We start from the raw sequence: 17,281 nt of genomic DNA, 5'->3' as shown, positions 1-17,281 counted from the left end.
GATTGGCGGGCTTAACTCAACGACCGCCTCGTCGTTCAAGAAATGGAATGATCTCAAGTGTCTCGTCATCTTGGTTTCACCACGCTGTATTCATCTCCAAGCAAGTACCGCAACTGTTGTGATGATCTGCCTATACCATGGAGAAAGGTTAATCGAAGCTGGCAAGATGTTGTCAACCAGGATTTCGAGAATGTTGTCATGCATAAATATCAACGCTGGCATTTCTCGCATAAACTCTATCGCTACCTCGGGCGTTTTCCTCCTTTACCAAGATGAGTATGTATGACTCCACGACCCTCTCGCTGAATATAGAATGTCTCATAGAAAGAGAAACGCAAAAACGTAAGATCCAGCTGGACCATTGACCATGTTTCTGTTGTCAATCAAGAAAATCCTTTCCTCGACGACCTTTGTTTCGACACTCCCATTTCCTTCCAAGACTGGCGATGCCAATCAACTGAACCTGAACCAGCGTATATGATCTGGCATTTCCCATTTCGGGTACGCATAGGATGCGATCTTACAGCTCGTCCTCGGACTCGCCATCAAAAGAGTACGCATCATTGTCGTAATCATCCTCGCCATCGCGGAGGTAACGAGGGACTTCGGGCAATGTTTTGCGACCGGGCTAATGACAGAAAAATCCAAGATTAGAACACTTACAGCAATACTATTCAGATATGACTTACCAGCTTGACCCAATTACCCGACATAGACTCCTTAATGCGATCAACCCTCCACGACTCCTCAGCTTCGAAAAACTCTGTAACAGTCGTGTGATCGGCAATGAGCTTGCGCTGAGCGGTTGGACGGTCGTTGTTCTCTTCGTCATCGTCTGGGGCAGCAGCAACCGAACCTGAATCTTCGGGGCCGAGAGTGGATTGTCCGTCAGTCAAGAGAGCGTCACTCGGGACATAACCTGCATTGCTTGAGGTCGAAACCGCAGTGTAGCTGTCGGAAAAGAAACCCTGGGTGCGCCAGGCATTGACACTGGGAGAGGAGCTATCTTGGTTCAACCGGGCCGCCAAAGCGCTGGTGGCGGCAAAGCCATTCTCGCTGCGCATATGGGGCGGTTGATTCTGGCTGCTGTAACCTGTGCCGGCCTCCGAATACCTCGAAGAGTAAACAGACGGGCTGCCAGTGATAGCGCCCGAAACAGAGCTTCCGGCACCAAAGGCAGCAGAGAGAACAGACTGGTCGTCGCGGTAGAGGGAATCATCATCCTCCTCGTCCTCGTCTTCATAAGCCAGAGCAGCAACCAGTCTGGCCTTGCGGCGGAGGCGAGCGCGAGCAAGCTCCTCCTTCTCTGCAGTGGTCAAAAGAGTGTTTGGAGCAGGAACAGTAGCATGAGGCTGGAGGTACAGCTGATGCTGAGTGCAATCAATGCACTTGTACGTGCGCAGCTTTCTGGAATTCTTGCTGAACTTCTCCAAGGGCAAAATACGCATGCAGCTGCCCTGGCATTGCTGGTCCCTAGGATCATGTCCTGAATGGGCTTTGCACGAGATGAAGGAGTTGTACGCTGTGACTGCTTTGTTGGAACGGCGCATGTTCTCGTACTCTCTAAGTCTCTTGGGGTTGAAAGCAGAGCGGTCCTGCCACTCCTTGCCGTTCATGCATCGGATCCTGTTGGAGAGCTCAGTATCATATCCAGGACGTACTGGGAGATGTGCTGTGAGAACATACTGTCCAGTCTTGCCTTGACTGTTTGCACTGGTGGGAAGGGTATGGTCAGCTAAAGCAATTTCACTTCTGCCTTACGAGTTGCCGGAGAGGGCCAAAAGCTTACGTCGAAGCTGCTCCAGGTCTGGCCTGGAAAGCCGGGCTCTGCACAGGAGGCGCCGACATGGTGGACTCGTCGAGTCAGCGAGGTGAAGCCTGAACGCTTTGTGAGCAATAGCACTCCTGTGTTGCTCCGTAGATGGAGATTTGTAGTAAGAACAATAGGGCGTGGACGGCGGCGGCGGCGACAGTGGCCTTTTAAGATTCGTGGTCAAGATAATAATGAGAGAAGAGGAGAGGAGGAGGTTGAGGGGAGAAGGGTTAAAATTGAAGTTCGAGCAACCCCCATCTGTTTGCTTGGTGAGGCGGCAGGCACGAGGACAACGATAAACTTCGTTGTTGTTATGGGACGGAAACCTGAAAATGGCGCGAAAAGGTGACTGCCCACTGTACCTACAAACACCGCTGCACTTGAATGAGCTGAGGGTTGTTGTGGGAATTTTGTGGGAAAGACACGATTGGTGATGGGGGAGGAAGGAACGGTGGACCATCGTACCTGCATATTCAGTTCCGGTTTCTGCTGGGTAGTCTCCTTGCAATTAGAGGTGACTTCCTTGGCTTTCTGGATAGGGCATGCTCTGGAGTTGAAAGAACCGCAGCTGCTCTACAGATGGAACTGAGGATATGGTAAGTTTACCTGACCAAAACCAAATCCCATGACTGGCCTCGAGCAACGTGTCTCGACAGCATTTGTTATCATGTTGGCCTTTCTCTAAGCTCAAGTTGTTATTAGTCACAACATTCAGTTCTGCTGAGGGCTGCAAGTTTTGTTATTTGCGGTCTTGAAATCACTTCAGCTGGGACCCAACACATATCTCCCACAACATGCCATCTCGGATGATGACTGTGAAGATAGTGAGAGGATCTACGCAAGGTGTACTTCCATCCATCGTCTTGGAACAGCAGAATCAAGCTGGAAAGTAAGTGCAGAGTGTCTGCTTACCGGAGACACTCCACTTCCTACAGAATAGGTGCATTGGATGGCCGAGCAATATATTCTTTCTCGCTGAACAGTTCCCTCCTTTCCTGTCCTCCCTCGAGGGAAGTAGCTCCAAACTGGTACCTGCAACTCTAGACCAAGGCAAACGGACCAGCATTGTACAAATGATGAAAGAGACCAAAACACGGAAATTTAGTCCAATAAGTGGAATCTATTTAGCCTTTCGCATTAAATAGCTGCTTTCACAATAAGGAATATTCAGGAGTGTCAAGGAGGCATCAGCCGATGTGTCGATTAGTGACATCTTGGGCTCTATCCTGCCCAGACTGAAAACGACCGACATCTGTCAAAGACACTCGCTGATTTCTGGAGAAAAAAAGTTGTATCAAAGAAGAAAGACCACCAGGTTTGAGTGGCAGTTCGTTCAACTACCCGCTAGAGATAGGACAAGTGAGGCCTGTTGGAAGTCAATACTCCGAAAGGACCATCACACGTGAAAGAAAGAGCAGGTCACGAACTAGCCGTTATGGAGAGGGGACATGCCATTGAGAGATATCAAGCCCTCTGTATCAGATACCCGCCTTCACCACGGGCTCCACAAATCCGAGTTCACCCCTTCCGGCCAAAAGCCCGAAATATGGGATGTTGACCAGTTCGGTAAACCCCCGAGTGGCGCATCGGAAGCGAACGACCGGCTCGGAAGAAAAACGCGAGGGTTGATCAGGTCAACCCCTACGACCGAGCACCTCAGGCTACCTACCGTACAAGTCCAAAGGGACCGCACCGGGTCTGTTTCTCAAGCCAGGGAGAAAGTTGACAAGGTTAGTACCTCTACCCTATTCCGTATCACCCGTCCGCCCAGCCGGGCCGGTAGCCAGGCGAGGAAGTCCAGAGCCTCTCCCGCGATGATCCGCAATATCAATGTCTCACTCTTCTTGACTAGCTTTACCTGTTCTGTCAAAGGAAAATGTCATAATCCAATGCCCAACCGGTGCCTAGTCCCCAGCCTCCAAATAGCTGAAATTGATCAACTTTAGGGGTTTATAGTTTGCCACCGTCTGACGACCATTCAATCCGATTCAAAGAAGCACAATCCTGTTTTTTTTTCCTTCATCACAAAACTGCAGTGGCTGTCAACTCTTCATCACCGTAGCAACTCTCGTATAAACCGGAACCTGGACCCTCGGATCAACAAGAGGCGAAGCTAGCTACTAGTTACACTAACGGACGGAACTTTCCCGCATTAACCCTGTGACGTGAGTGAGGAGATCCTATGTACTTAAGCGCACGCACCACCCAGCACCCACAAGAAAACTCGCTCGTCAATCGCTTTCGTTCATCATCAAACATGATCCACGGCCCCGGAGCCACGGCACTCAGTTTTGTACGTCTAACGTTTCGACTCCTTTTTTTTTGGAGGTGTCTTACCGGTCGGCATACCAATATGCTTAGCATCACAGCAGAGTAGTGTAGTGTAGTGTAGTGTGAAACCCCAAAAGTAAAAGAAGAGGAGGAACGTCCGGATCAGTACCTACTAGTCAGTGGTCACGAACTCCATCAGAGCAGTCCATCAGGCCCCCTTGTCATTGACCTTGTCGTTGGGCCTTGTCGTTAAAAGTGGTTCACGTGATCATCGCCGACCATGGCCCCCGGCCCATGCCAGTCACTTTTTTAAAATGATGAATGTTTTGCAGGTCTTAAATGGACTGACAGAGCCCTGTCCAACAGTGTGAACGTGGTCAGTCGGTTGGGGTTCTGTCTGTCTGTCTGTCTGTCGCGTGCAGTTCTTTCTCTTCATGGAAAGCTGCCGGGCGCCGCGGTCCCGGTTTCAATCCAATCCCAATCCTCCCAGTGCCTCCCCCCCTGGAAGCCATTCAAGTCACGTTCCAAGACGTCCTCTGCCTCTGCCCGTCGACTGGCGTAGCTCGCATGGGTTGGATGCATGGCAGCCGTTGGCCAGCTGTCAGGTCGCATAGGGGCCCAGTGGATCCGTTCAAATGGCGTGCGCTCATGGGGTGGAACCATAACGGCACTAACTCCTGCAAGTGCTCGGTGCTGCAGATGCAGCTAGTGCAAGCCGGGAGGGCTCTGGAAGGAAAGCTGGGGCGGGGAACTTGTTGAAAGGTGCAAAAATCGAAAAAAGGAGAAGAACGCTTCGAAAAGAACAAGTTGACGATGATACTCACCATTCCGGCTCTTGTTAGCCGGCTAGGGACTTTTGCCTAGGGGAAGGTGTTGTTGTTGCGCACAATACGGTCTCGTCCGTCCGTCCAACTGCGAGCGACATTGAGTGATGGGGGAGGGAGCGCTTGTGTTGAGTGTGCGTGACAATAATGTGACAGACTGGACAGTCACAGCTTTCGCACTTGATGATACACGTACCACTGAAGTGCTCGAAACCCGTAAAAAAAGAGATGGACGTCACTGGCCCTCACTTGTCATTCACAAAGGAGAAGCAGAGAAGCGCTTTGGGGCTGTACTGGCGGGTTAGGTGTGTGTGCAAGTATGTGAAGACTCTCGGGAGCCGGCGTCAGCACATGACGGCGGCCGTACATCCGAGGCTTACATAGGTAGGCACTCCAATATCGAAACAACCATAGTATCAACTTTCTCACACATGCCAGTTTTTTTTTTTTTTTTTTTTTTTTTTTTTTTTTTTTTTTTGTTGGTGTAGTTATCACATGCTGATATGACTATCACTGCTGGGCAGGTGACAACCAATGCCAGATGCCGGTAATAATCAACCAGAGCTTTTAATAGTGCAGCGAGGAGATCTAAATTCCTGTTCCCATCCTGGTTCGCATAAATTTCCTCCACGTTTCATGTTTCGTCAAGAAATGGGAAGATGACCAGGAGACGTAGCATTCGATACTGTGATCGTTCACTACCTAGAGATACATATTCACATGGATCCTTCTTCCTTATATACCACAACATGCCACAATCCGATGGCGCTTCGATTTGCGGTTTCAAGGGATACATCGGATGGGACAGAATCCAGAAAGAAGCGTGTTTGACATCAGGAAAGCTTTCCACATCTGGTACCGTTAGCCGTGAGTGTAGTTCTTCAGTGGTATGGTGTTGACTTCAAGACCCATCTCTACCTAGAGGCACTAACAAAGCGGTTGTCGGGTGTCGACAAGGAAATTGTTTGTTGTATAGTTTACTCGGTTTCGGTCTATTTTTAAAATTTAACTTGAGTTCTAGTCGTGGTCGTCTCGGTTGATACCCCCGCGGAGGGATTCGCGTACGGGGCGCAACAATCCTCCTCAGTCACTTTGCGCCTTGGGGCAATTTCGCGGCATGCGCAATGGCTGGGTGGGGGAAAATGTAGAAACTGCGCAGTCGCGGAAGACCCGGCTGGGGCGGAAAACTTTATAGATCATCGTAGTTTTTGCTTTTCCCCTTGTCGAAATGCTGATGTACGGCCATGTTACTGCGAATCTGTGATACCAGCCTGTGGCAACGACTCAGCCCCTGCGCTCATCTTTGCTGATGCTTGAAATGCAGAGATAACCATGTGGTGATGTCCAGGTTTACACGGACCATTATCGCAATTTGGTATACACTACACTAGACGTAGTATTGGCTGTGTGCTGAAAGGTTTTTTGCTGTGTGATCCCTCTGTAGCTCGACAGATCGTCCATTGAAATGTCCCCACGGCACTGGGCGAGCTGGGCTGCGATTTCACCCTCAAGCCCATCATACACTTGTCGAATCTGTGGCAAGAGATGTACATCCTCTGCCCAGGTGTGGTAGTGAAGCAAGAACTTCGGCTTGGTTGAAGAAATCAGAAACGATGACATGTAGTGTAGTTCTGGCGATCAAGCAAGTCGGTTTGATGCTCATGATGAAACGGGGCAGCGATGGGTTAAGTGGCGTGAGCACAAACTACAGCCAGGCACCAGATGATTATGATATGTATCTCGTACCCAGTGGCTGGGTAATAAATCGTTCCTGAAGCTGGAGGGATGGGTGTATCGTTGATATTTTAGGTGTAGCACCGTGGACGAGGCATGGTCGCTGGAATCTTTGGCCGGATTACAAGGCCGCCGTGGAAGCGTGGGCGCGGTGCCAGGAGCCAGGCTCCCAGGCACAAGAGGCAAACACGGGTCCAGAGTAATGAGATCTGCAAGACACCGGGCCCTTGAGATTGAGCGGATGAAAAGGTTTATCAACTGTTTGTTCTATTTTGACCCTCGGCTGTTCCCCAGAATTTCCGAGCCGCTGTTCAGCACCTGGGAGAATGGGAACCGGTAACCGTGTGAAATGGCCCTGCTTGTTGATTTGATGATCCAGAACTGGGAAGGCTTTTAGTGCGGTAGCCGGTTGGCGAAGGCTGAGTATCGACATACGCAGTACATGTTGATTGGGAGCGGCCATCGGATTGAAGTGGGGTGGACATTATCTTCTTGGTGGTGGAAAAGCCTATGACGCCTCTGTCATTCATGTACCTTACCTCGAGTTTACCCCCGGCTGTCAGCAATCCCGTGAGATTCGACCTATGAGAAGGCTGAGGGAGCTGACGAACGTCATTGCTTGCTGATGCGAATTTGACAGCGAAGCAAAAGCACGTCGTCTTTGCTCGACCAGTTCTTGAATGACTCGATCGTCCAATCTGCGCAGCTGGAACACAACGAGCGAGAGGGATTGTCAGGGCCAAGCAAAGTGGGAATTTGGAGCAGGACGAGCGGTTCCAGGTTGGAGAGAACTGGAAATGAAGTGGAGAGATGGGAAGGCCCCGCCAATGGAAGCTAAAAATTGGCACTCTGAGTTCGTCTAGGTTCTCAGTACTTTGAGTGCAATCTCACTCGCGGCCAATCTGGTGTGCAAATGTGTGCATCAGCAGCCTGTACCGATAACGCTAAAAGTTCTCTGTACGTGGGGTGGAACTCTTGTAATCACATTGGCCAATAGGATCTGAAAGCGGATGTGCCCCGAGTTCCAACGACTTTCACCACGGCCATCTTTTTAGCGAATCACTCGCTGGTCTCATGAACACAGCCTGCGATGCTTTGGACGCCAAAACCAAACGGCAGTGCAATGCTGGACAAAAGGTGGGAATAGTGCAGTGAAACATCTCAAAGAGGAAAGCGTGCCTGCGCATCTCTCTACAGGTCGAGGTGGGCATGCGTTGGAGTGCACCAACTTTGGCCATGGCGAGCTGGGCGTGGACCAAAGAGGGAACGAGCTGGGCTGAAGCATGGGAGACAAAATCCCAACTGGTCGAAGGATGAGAGCTAGAAGAAGAAGGCTGCGGCTGCGGCGCCAGAGAGCGATATATCGAGCGGGGAAGCTTTATGTTCCGATACCGTGATACAGCAGACTTCCCCTTCAGGTGGTCTTCAATGTTCCCGTCCGGTTCTACATCTTGACCTCCCAGTGGGTCTTTGAGAGGTTCCAACGGCAATTCCCAAGCAGTGGGTTCGAGAGATCATGATGGCAACGTGACGGTATTCTAGAAAGATTTCCGAAGTTGGTCTTCTTCGGTTCTTCGGTTTCTTCCTGAAGAATTTTGACTTCCATGCCAGTGGATGTGGATTGGCAAATTGGAAGGTAACATCGTGAAAGGCCTCTTTTCGGTAACGAGGCAAGTACGGTTAGTAATAATTAGTGCACGGCATGAGTTCGGAGCAAGGTCGGTTTTCAGTTGGCCTTGATGTCCACGGAAACGGACGACGTCCTTTTCCTGAACAGGCAAGGAACTATGGTAACTAGGTTTCTGGGCCCAATCCACCGCAAAAGATTGGAACCGGAAGACGGGCGGCCTTTGGGAATTCGGAGCGAAGGAGGCTTGCTTCAGTTGTTCATGCGATGGCGCATGCGCGCCCATCCGAAGAAAAAAATGGGAAGACTTCCTGTGTACAACAGCACCCCTCTATTGGACCGGCGTAGCGATATATATCTCCCCCCGATGCGACAGGACGCGGTTCTGCGTTCCGACTTCATTCCCGCTACTGTTTCGAGATCACGGACAGCGCGACCTGACACAGACTGGGCTTCAGAAAGCTCAGATACCCACCTATATATTATACCCTCGCCATTCATATCAAGAGATCGGGCCACCCAGTAATGGGGAAATTACCATTCCTTTGGCATGACGAGGTTCCAGCGAGTGTTGATGCACCCAGTATGTGATCAACCAAGTGCTAACAAATTGGTCCAGTCCCCTCTCCACAAGATGGGCCCCCTAGCCCTCTTCAAAGCCACGAGGTCAAAAGACCACAAGGACTGGTTAAAGCATTTGGCGTAAAATAGTGCATGCTGTTTCAGTCTGTTCAGAAAAGAGCTGCCCTGCGACAATCCGTCCGATCGCAGGGGAGGGGGGGGGGGGTGGACGGTAGGGGTTCGTCATTAAGTTCTTGGCCAATGTAGTCTTGTGGTCTGCGATTCCTGGCGAGCCCGGCAGTCCCAGCCACTGTAGAGCTCCGGCGATATCTCTTCAAGGTTCAATACAAAGAGCACATGATGGGATCACACTTGAGTCCTCCAATACCATCACAGTAACCTCTCCTGAGTTCGTGGATTCGTTCATAGAGGTACCTATGCAGAGCTTGTTCTCACTTGAAAAAAGGAACCACCTCCTCCAACAGCACATGCAGGTGAAAGTGCTACCCGGGCGTGCAAGGTACGCCGCAGTAGATAGTGGACTGTATGTTTCTACAGCTATCTCTCTAACAGCCCACTTTTTTTTATATCACTGCGCATAGCTTATGCGGCACCGGCAGAAGCTTCCCTTCGATCCTGCATCATGTACGTTGAATCCTGCCTGTACTAGATATAACCGGATTTCAGAGCAAAGGACGATGCAGAGAGGTGTTCTCGTGTCGTCGCCAGACACAAGGCGGAGCTGAGCAGCCGTGATTGAGGTTGCTGAGAATAGTCGCGAAGATGATTGATGCCCGAGCATTCAAGGCAGAAGTCGCCAGTCACCGGACGTACACCAAGTATTGCCGAACTCACCTCGCTCTCTGCTATCAAAGAGAACGAACTGGACCCCAAAAATACTCCGTCATTTGTCATTCCTTCCTCCTTCCGTTTGGTTGTCCGAGCAGTGAGCTCACATTGTCCTGTAGCATTCGTCGGTCTATTCTTGACTCTCGCATGACATCCGCTACCGAGCGGGAAAAGAGATGCCTCACGGCTTATATGCGTAGTCGGGTATTAGTGCACATCGTGTACAGCCTTGTCTCTTTGTTCGCCTCTGCTTCCTTTTCAACTCCATCTACACTTTTGACACCCTCGCCGTCCCTGTTCTTTGGCAGATTCCACTACTATTGCAGTGCTGGGTCTTCCCCCTCCGTGATGGTGGTGTGTTGGGGCCCAGGCTAGGTTGGATGGAACCCTCAAATTGCCGTCAAGAAGAGCACCACCCCTCCAAATCACTAGCGAGATTGGGGTTCCCCTCCTGTCGTCTTCTCGAAGCCCACTGCACCCTGGCCCCATCGCTTCATGCTAGGTAAGGAAGGCAGGAAAGCTCCATCCACTTTTGGGGCCATTTTCACCTCCAATCTCAATTGTACTCCCCAATCTCGACCACCGAACGGCGTCCGCACCAGGCAATCTTTGACGCCAAATTATCGCCGTGCTAGCGCGAATGAGCATTACCAAGGTCGGATTTGCCTAGTCCACCCATCGTCATCCGCTCCCTGCCGGTTTCTATACGTAGCATACATTACGGCTATGTACCACTTGATTACTACACTACGGCGTTGTCTCCTACCAGTCCGCACCCCTCACGAACCCTGTCGACCGTGTAACGCTTAGCTTTCTTACCAAGGCGGTTCTGCGACGAGAACATGAAGCCAGTGGGCAGTTCAGGTCCCTCAGTCCAATTCTACTGTGTGCCACAGCACAGTCAAGGGTACCCGGTGCCGCGGAAGGGCCGTCGCCGCCACCGTCCATCAATCACCGTACCGAAACACCATATCCCTATGGGCCCTGGGCATTGGGGACAAGCAGAACGTGAGACAGACGCAACCAGGCAACGCAACAGCGAACAAGAGAGGCTGACCTTTGGAGTACACTACATCTACACTAAATACATCATAAGCTGACCTGTGCTTTGAGCTAGACATCTCGCCGTGCCTGGCCCTGGACTGAAGTGGGAGATCAAACCGAGCAGTTAAGTGCAGGCGAAAAAGGTACCGACCTGCCCGCTGCCAGGGCCCTGCTGCCACACAGACCCTGGCCATCCCCCATTTCGATTTCGAGATTACGCAGTACGCTCGCAGGTACAGGCAGCTTATCAAAGTCTACCTCGCAGCCCGCATGTAGAACCCTGTCTCCACCAGTATCTTTGTTAGTTGGCCCGAAACAGCGCATTTGCACTGTCTGGCGACCGTCAATACAGCTGAGTTTCAGTCGAGGTACGGGCATACAGCCGAGACATCCATCAATACCGTACCTCTTACACTACCACCTCTGGCTACCGGGCACCTCTACTATGTACACTCGCTGTGTCGACACCTGTCAGAGCTAACAGCTTCACCTGTACATGACCGTCTCATCTCTGGATTCGAATCACGCCCGCTCCCTCTCCACTCCTGTCCCGGCTGGACTTCAGTTTGGGACTGGAAATCCCCCAGCTTCGCTTCAAACTCTCTCCCATCGTCGCAACAACCTCACGAAAACAGGGGCTTTCCACCCAGAACCACGCAACCTCGAGCTGATCGATAGCAATCCATTGCGTCGGATCGCGCTAGAGCGGGCGTACGTATTGCAAATACGGTTTGCGGAGCTCCTTTCCTGGGATCCGATCGTTCAGACGAAAGGCTCCATCCCCTCGACCCGCGACGACCCGCACACCCCGAACAAGATCCTGGGCCCTCGCCTCGTGCAATTCCCACCAGCACCCACCAGCACCAGCCCAGCACCAGCTCACGGGCAGCATAGGCTGGCTTGGTGCCAAACTGGGTCTCCATCATCGCCGGGCCCCCTACCTCCTCGACTTTCCAGGCGCACTCCCGTCTTGGTGGGTGGCCTGCTTTTCCACCAGTTTCCCCATTCATTTTCTTCTTCATCATACATAGCATCATTTTCACGTCGCTCATTTCTCGAGGAAAAATACTCGTCCATTCATTTACAATTTTCCTTTTACTCAGCTTGGTTGACCATAACCGATTCGCTCCTTCAAGGTTCCATACCACTATCCTAAACACCGGCGAGGAAAAGAGAAAAAAAAAGGAAGAGTCAGCACTGTCGACTTGCATCTATCAGCAGCAGCAGCAACATCAATCGCTCGACGCTACATACACATTCGCCCGATTAAAACGTTGGTACAGCGCAGAACTACACTCATACAGACACGAAAGCGATTTCGATCTTACAACAACAGAACAATTTGGGTTTCTTGAATGCCCCGGTAATTGTGCGCAGCTCTTCAGGAGAGCCCCCCTCGTTTCTCGGCATCAACTCAGTTCTGCCGTCCGTCGTTGCTACGGAAATCAGAATTATACAACAGCAAGTTGTTGCAGACATCGATACACTGGCCAGTCTTTCCGATTAAGTCCGCTTGCGATCTTTGTGTGACTCGGCACCATGACCGTCGTACACACACTGACCCCTCAAGGGTCTTCCCATGGAATCGGTTCAGGACAGGCTCTTGAGGATAGGTTTGAGGTGCTCAAGGAGATTGGCGATGGAAGTTTTGGAAGTGTGGTGTTGGCCAGAGTCCGGAGTGCAGGTGCCACCGTTGCCCGCCGCGGTACTGTCGTAAGTTACCTGGATACTTCTGCCATGACCTCGGGTTCAGTCTAACCCTTGTGTGCTCAACAGATTGCCATTAAGACAATGAAGAAAACATTCGAGTCGGTAGGACCGTGCATGGAACTCAGGGAAGTAGTCTTCTTGCGGACGCTTCCTGCACATCCCCATCTGGTGCCAGCGCTCGACATATTCCTGGATCCTTTCACCAAGAAGCTTCACATTGCCATGGAGTATATGGAAGGCAACCTCTATCAACTGATGAAGGCCAGGGACCACAAGTGTTTGGACAACTCGAGCGTGAAGAGCATCTTGTTCCAGATCATGAAGGGTCTCGAACACATTCACGCGCATCACTTTTTCCACAGAGATATCAAGCCCGAAAACATTCTAGTATCGACATCCTCACATATGGACGCCACGAACTCGTTCCGCCGTTATTCCGCGCTGATGAACCCTCCACCGACGCCGCCTACGTATACGGTAAAGATTGCTGACTTCGGCCTGGCCCGCGAGACTCATTCGAAACTCCCGTACACCACCTACGTCTCAACCCGATGGTATCGCGCCCCCGAGGTCCTCCTCAGGGCTGGTGAGTACTCGGCACCGGTTGATATCTGGGCCATCGGAGCCATGGCCGTCGAAATCGCTACGCTGAAGCCGTTGTTCCCGGGCGGAAATGAGGTCGATCAAGTGTGGAGAGTTTGCGAAATTATGGGAAGCCCCGGTAACTGGTACAACAAGGCCGGAGCCCGCGTCGGCGGCGGAGAATGGAGAGAAGGTACCCGGCTTGCTGGGAAGCTAGGTTTTTCGTTCCCCAAGATGGCGCCGCATTCCATGGACACCATCCTCCAAACCCCCCAGTGGCCGGCTTCGCTCGCCCACTTTGTGACGTGGTGCTTAATGTGGGACCCCAAGAACCGACCGACGTCGACCCAGGCCCTCGCCCACGACTACTTCACCGACGCCGTTGACCCCTTGAGGCCCAAGTCCTCCGCTTCCCGGATCCTCGGCCGCAAACAATCGGATATCAGCCGCGGAAAGGACTCGGCCACGTCCACGCCCACGTCTTCGAAACCATCGTGGTTCAGGAAATCCCTGATCGGTCGTTCCGAGAGCAGCACCGAGGTCGCTACTGTGTCGACGACGCAAGAAAATGCAAAGGTGAACATTGCTCCCCGTCCATCACCCGTGCAGGTTGCACCGGAAGTTCCCTCCCCGAAGCCCAGGCCAGCTGTTAGCAAGAGGACAACGTGGAATAACGGTCCATCGAATGCCGCTCCCATGCCGATTCTTCCCACCATCCGCCCAATCACACCCTTGTCTGACGCAGTGACCGCACAGGCAAGCAGCAGAACACCTTCATACAACGATGCTTACGTAAATGGAACGCAAAGGAGTGCCGCCGACGAAAACAAGGCCACGAAGAAGATTGGCCGTCAGCTATCCGTCGCATCTGCCACAAATCACTATGCCGAGATCCATCGCCAGCAGGCCGAACGAGCGCTAAATGGACAAACTGGTCTTGCCTCGCCCACGAGCGGGACGAAGGAGAGCTTCTTTTCGCACCTCAGGAAGCGAGCGAGAAGGTTCTCCGGAAGGCACCAGACACCAATGTCTCCCGCTTATGACGACGTCGAAACCCAACCTCACGGCGTAGGCTGTGGACCTTGGGGAAGTAACAGATCTTCCATGGTCATCGACAGCCCGCCACCGGCCCCCGTCCCCAAAGATACGCTCGAATCTCTCGAAAAGACGCTGAGAGATCCCCAACCCGTTGCCGAAGTTCCGCCGATGCCACCAGCGCACCGAGCGCCCCAACACAGTACACTCAAGAGACACCATTCGCTGCCGCATCATACACCAAGGTCGGTAGATAACCCGTTGATGGGTGCTCGGGGATCCGGGCCAGTTTCAAGCAGGACGCGGAGGCAACAAGCTGCTCAGGGTGTAAATCAATATGATGCCCCCGATGAAGAGGACGAACTACTTGACGAGGCCCTCACATCAACCCGGAAGGCTATCAAGCGTCTCGAGAAGGATACAAAACATCTCAGACAATCGGCCAGTAATCTAGGGCTCATGAACCCTTACCCAACCCCATCACCGTCAGCCAGCGGCCAAAACATCTTCTTTGCTGATCACGGGAAAGAAGCTCTGACTCCCCAATCCCTGGAACCAAAGAAAAGGTCGTCAGAATACAAGTGGCCCACGCCTCCCTACAATGATGAGGGTGACTGGGCAGCGTCGGCATCAGCCAGTATCTGGGCGGCAGGGAGCCGTATCTAGCTAGATACAGTTCCTTCTTTCGACGTATTTTGTATTGACGGTGGGCGCGGGCAGTTTTTTGCGGATCTTGGGAAAAGAAAATGAGTGGGTTTCCTTTTTGGGTGGTGTTTACGTGGAATGGTGTTCTGGGTGTTCTTTCGGCATGGCATCATTACCATGTTCTTATCGGTATCTGGGCTTTGTTTTGGGTCTTCCCTATGTTCCCCCTCAGGAGGAGACGGGCTACTGCTTTGAGATTGCAGTTGCTGGTCTCACTTTTTGCTCCTCTTTTTCTTGTTTCATTTTTCATCTTCATACCCCCCCACGTTTATTTTTTCATCTTTCGCTGCTTCTGCATGCATCTTACATATCTCTCGCACGCACATGCACACATATATGGGGATCTTGTAGCAGAAGCTGGTTCTTTCTACACAACAAAAACTATGTGGTGGTTGTTGAATGGACATCTATCTGTTTCTAATCTTTGTGTCGAATACCCCTCCTGGAGGAAGAAAAAAGTCTGGCGTGTGTGTGTCGTCGGCCTTACAAATCTCAAAACCTATATTGGGCCTTTTAATACCACCTTTCTGCGCATATATCACTATGGTTCTATTTTGTGTGCCCACATCGATTTCTGTCTTCCTTGTCTTTGTCATTGGAAATACCCCCTCCTAACAACCGTTTATAGATATTTGGAGCTGTCTTGAGTTATATATGCGTTTGGGACTACAGGCGGAGCTGTGGAGCGCGTTTCTGGTCGGACAAATAATCGGTCGTTTGCGCGATGGAAGACAAAGTAAGACATTTTCATGGCAGGTGGTCCCTCTAAGTCAACACATCTGCCAGAAGAGAATGGGATTCGTGAGGAACGATCAGAGCGCTGATGGGAGGAGGAAGAGGAGGATGATGACGGGGCTGGAGAGCATGATGCACAGGAGGGCTTTGGTTGATGTAGTGCGCGTTGTTTGGGTTTCTAGTCATTGGGAAGATAGGAAGAAGGAGAGGAGAAGAAAGATGTTTCCTATGTCAGTCTTATTTTTAAACTATTGGTTATCTTGTCTATATAAATATGCGCCCAGGCCCTTAACTTTTACTCGTTTTCACAACTTCCGTCAACATGTTGTCCTTCCGTTCCGTGTGACATTGTTCGTTCGAAGTGGACACTTATGCACGCACGTGCCTATATAACCTCTAGTTCTGCTCTGTTGCTTCATCCAATAACAACCATTCGGCGTGGTGGCAGAGTGGTCTAATGCGCAAGACTAGAAATCTTGTTCCTTCGGGAGCGTCTGTTCGAATCAGGCCCACGTCGCACGATGACCATTTAAACTTGTTTTTTGCACTTTCTTTTTGGTGGTTTCTATATCCTTCTATTCTCAAATGTTTTTCCTAGGCTTTTCTTTCTTTTTTTCTCGTCCCCTTCTCTGAAATATCTTTCCACTGGGACGGATAACTCACACCGACATGTATCCGCATCCGCATAACGTCCACATGTCTGTACAGTATGCATAATGCGCCCGCATCCTTTCACCATGCTTTCACCGTGCTGTACTTGTTTTTCTTTTTTCTTATCCCCGCGCTTGCTCCGTGCCGCTCCCCGTAAACTGCTCCCTTACCCCTTTCTGTACCGTGCTGTTGGTCTGCTTGCCGATAACCGAGATGGGGGGGAGTGCGTGGCCTTTGTTTACCATGAAGAAGGGGATGAGACAGATCAGAGACAGCCTGCAACTCAACTTACAGATGGATGTCTATCTGAACTGAGACTCCTCGGGAGTTCCGAGACATCGATGCAGGCAATCTGATGTTGAATGGAGAGACTACCTACCTATCTACCTACCTATCCACCACAACTTGCTTGCTTGGTTGATGAACATTTGGCGATTCATGGGTTCTGCTGCCGGATGTGGATTTGATGGAAAAAGGAGGTGAGACCATGTCTTTGTCTTACGGTCATCTGTCAAGCTGAGCTGCCGAGGCGTTGAATTGAAGACGTCGAGAGTAAGTGTGAAGACGACGTGCCCGTTGAGGTAGGTACCTATAGAGGTATGTATGTGCTCCGTTCTTTCTCCCGAGTGCGACCACGAAAGATACCGTGTTGAATCCCAAATCATCTGCTGGTTAATGCATCCAGTCTACGAGATGGACGCGCACACAGCTGACGCAGTCCTGCTCTCGGCAACGTCGTAATCAGGCCCAGCTCACTATTCCTTCGCAGTATCGTGGCATTTCGCCGCGGTTACTCAAATTTGAAGCCATGTCTTGTTGCTGTTGGTTATGTTTGCTAGCATAGCCAAGCGGCCAAGCCCAGGTGAAGCAAGGTGAGGAGGAGGATTTGATTCCAAATGTGACCCCTGTCATCCCCCACTGTGAGGCTGCATCTCCCGTCCCGCCCTACCGCCCATGTCGCCGAACGGTCTTACGGGGCCTCACATCCACTGTCAAGCCATTGTCAGCACTCAGCAGACCACCACGCCTTGCATGATACATTGCGGCCACAGATTGAAGCCATTCATCAGCAGCCAGACACATCATACATCGATCTGGCTGATTTCACCACGCAACCGCCTACCTAGGTACAGGACTGGG

The 17,281-nt window shown here is 51.4% G+C and overlaps 7 protein-coding genes and 1 non-coding gene across 8 annotated transcripts; 7 read left to right on the top strand and 1 right to left on the bottom strand.

Moving 5' to 3' along the window:
- Positions 1 to 494: 494 nt before the first annotated feature.
- On the bottom strand, positions 495 to 1,848 carry B0T23DRAFT_444149 (Stc1 domain-containing protein; the record flags this gene model as incomplete). The annotated part of the gene is made up of 4 exons (XM_062840886.1): positions 495 to 628; positions 690 to 1,626; positions 1,687 to 1,713; positions 1,790 to 1,848. 4 exons carry the CDS (start codon positions 1,846 to 1,848, stop codon positions 521 to 523), a joined length of 1,131 nt encoding a protein of 376 aa, XP_062692168.1. The 3' UTR covers positions 495 to 520.
- A 1,413-nt stretch (positions 1,849 to 3,261) lies between these two features.
- On the top strand, positions 3,262 to 3,721 carry B0T23DRAFT_405735 (uncharacterized protein; the record flags this gene model as incomplete). The annotated part of the gene is made up of 3 exons (XM_062839041.1): positions 3,262 to 3,391; positions 3,474 to 3,547; positions 3,686 to 3,721. The coding sequence occupies 3 exons, from the start codon at positions 3,262 to 3,264 to the stop codon at positions 3,719 to 3,721; spliced, it is 240 nt and encodes a 79-aa protein (XP_062692167.1).
- A 2,800-nt stretch (positions 3,722 to 6,521) lies between these two features.
- Positions 6,522 to 7,416, top strand: B0T23DRAFT_413591 (uncharacterized protein; the record flags this gene model as incomplete). Its single annotated transcript, XM_062839527.1, has 3 exons — positions 6,522 to 6,643; positions 6,718 to 6,978; positions 7,022 to 7,416. The coding sequence occupies 3 exons, from the start codon at positions 6,522 to 6,524 to the stop codon at positions 7,089 to 7,091; spliced, it is 453 nt and encodes a 150-aa protein (XP_062692166.1). The 3' UTR covers positions 7,092 to 7,416.
- A 3,493-nt stretch (positions 7,417 to 10,909) lies between these two features.
- B0T23DRAFT_174302 (uncharacterized protein) lies at positions 10,910 to 12,071 on the top strand. The gene has a single exon (XM_062832964.1). It carries the CDS (start codon positions 11,220 to 11,222, stop codon positions 11,877 to 11,879), a length of 660 nt encoding a protein of 219 aa, XP_062692165.1. The 5' UTR covers positions 10,910 to 11,219; the 3' UTR covers positions 11,880 to 12,071.
- On the top strand, positions 12,050 to 14,855 carry B0T23DRAFT_174324 (kinase-like protein). The gene is made up of 2 exons (XM_062832966.1): positions 12,050 to 12,436; positions 12,500 to 14,855. Exons 1-2 carry the CDS (start codon positions 12,263 to 12,265, stop codon positions 14,714 to 14,716), a joined length of 2,391 nt encoding a protein of 796 aa, XP_062692164.1. The 5' UTR covers positions 12,050 to 12,262; the 3' UTR covers positions 14,717 to 14,855.
- B0T23DRAFT_174304 (uncharacterized protein) lies at positions 14,428 to 15,461 on the top strand. Its single transcript, XM_062832965.1, has one exon. It carries the CDS (start codon positions 14,797 to 14,799, stop codon positions 15,400 to 15,402), a length of 606 nt encoding a protein of 201 aa, XP_062692163.1. The 5' UTR covers positions 14,428 to 14,796; the 3' UTR covers positions 15,403 to 15,461.
- Positions 15,462 to 15,925: 464 nt separating this feature from the next.
- B0T23DRAFT_t253 lies at positions 15,926 to 16,007 on the top strand. Its single transcript has one exon. It is a non-coding gene; the product is annotated as a tRNA-Ser (tRNA).
- Positions 16,008 to 16,084: 77 nt separating this feature from the next.
- Positions 16,085 to 17,103, top strand: B0T23DRAFT_382904 (uncharacterized protein). The gene has a single exon (XM_062837365.1). The coding sequence runs from the start codon at positions 16,207 to 16,209 to the stop codon at positions 16,495 to 16,497; it is 291 nt and encodes a 96-aa protein (XP_062692162.1). The 5' UTR covers positions 16,085 to 16,206; the 3' UTR covers positions 16,498 to 17,103.
- The last annotated feature ends 178 nt before the right edge of the window (positions 17,104 to 17,281 follow it).

The sequence above is a fragment of the Neurospora hispaniola genome (assembly GCF_033458365.1).
Source record: "Neurospora hispaniola strain FGSC 10403 chromosome Unknown B0T23scaffold_5, whole genome shotgun sequence".
Lineage (NCBI taxonomy): Eukaryota > Fungi > Ascomycota > Sordariomycetes > Sordariales > Sordariaceae > Neurospora > Neurospora hispaniola.
The sequence above is the reverse complement of the archived record's forward strand: the minus strand, read 5'-3'. Positions and strand labels throughout refer to the sequence as shown.

Bases quoted from the DNA above. Each gene is read 5' to 3' on its own strand.
- B0T23DRAFT_174302 (XM_062832964.1), top strand. From the start codon at position 11,220: ATGACCGTCTCATCTCTGGATTCGAATCACGCCCGCTCCCTCTCCACT.
- B0T23DRAFT_174324 (XM_062832966.1), top strand. From the start codon at position 12,263: ATGACCGTCGTACACACACTGACCCCTCAAGGGTCTTCCCATGGAATC. The intron at 12,437-12,499 runs GTAAGTTACCTG...TGTGCTCAACAG, and splicing joins TTGCCCGCCGCGGTACTGTC to ATTGCCATTAAGACAATGAA.
- B0T23DRAFT_174304 (XM_062832965.1), top strand. From the start codon at position 14,797: ATGAGTGGGTTTCCTTTTTGGGTGGTGTTTACGTGGAATGGTGTTCTG.
- B0T23DRAFT_382904 (XM_062837365.1), top strand. From the start codon at position 16,207: ATGCGCCCGCATCCTTTCACCATGCTTTCACCGTGCTGTACTTGTTTT.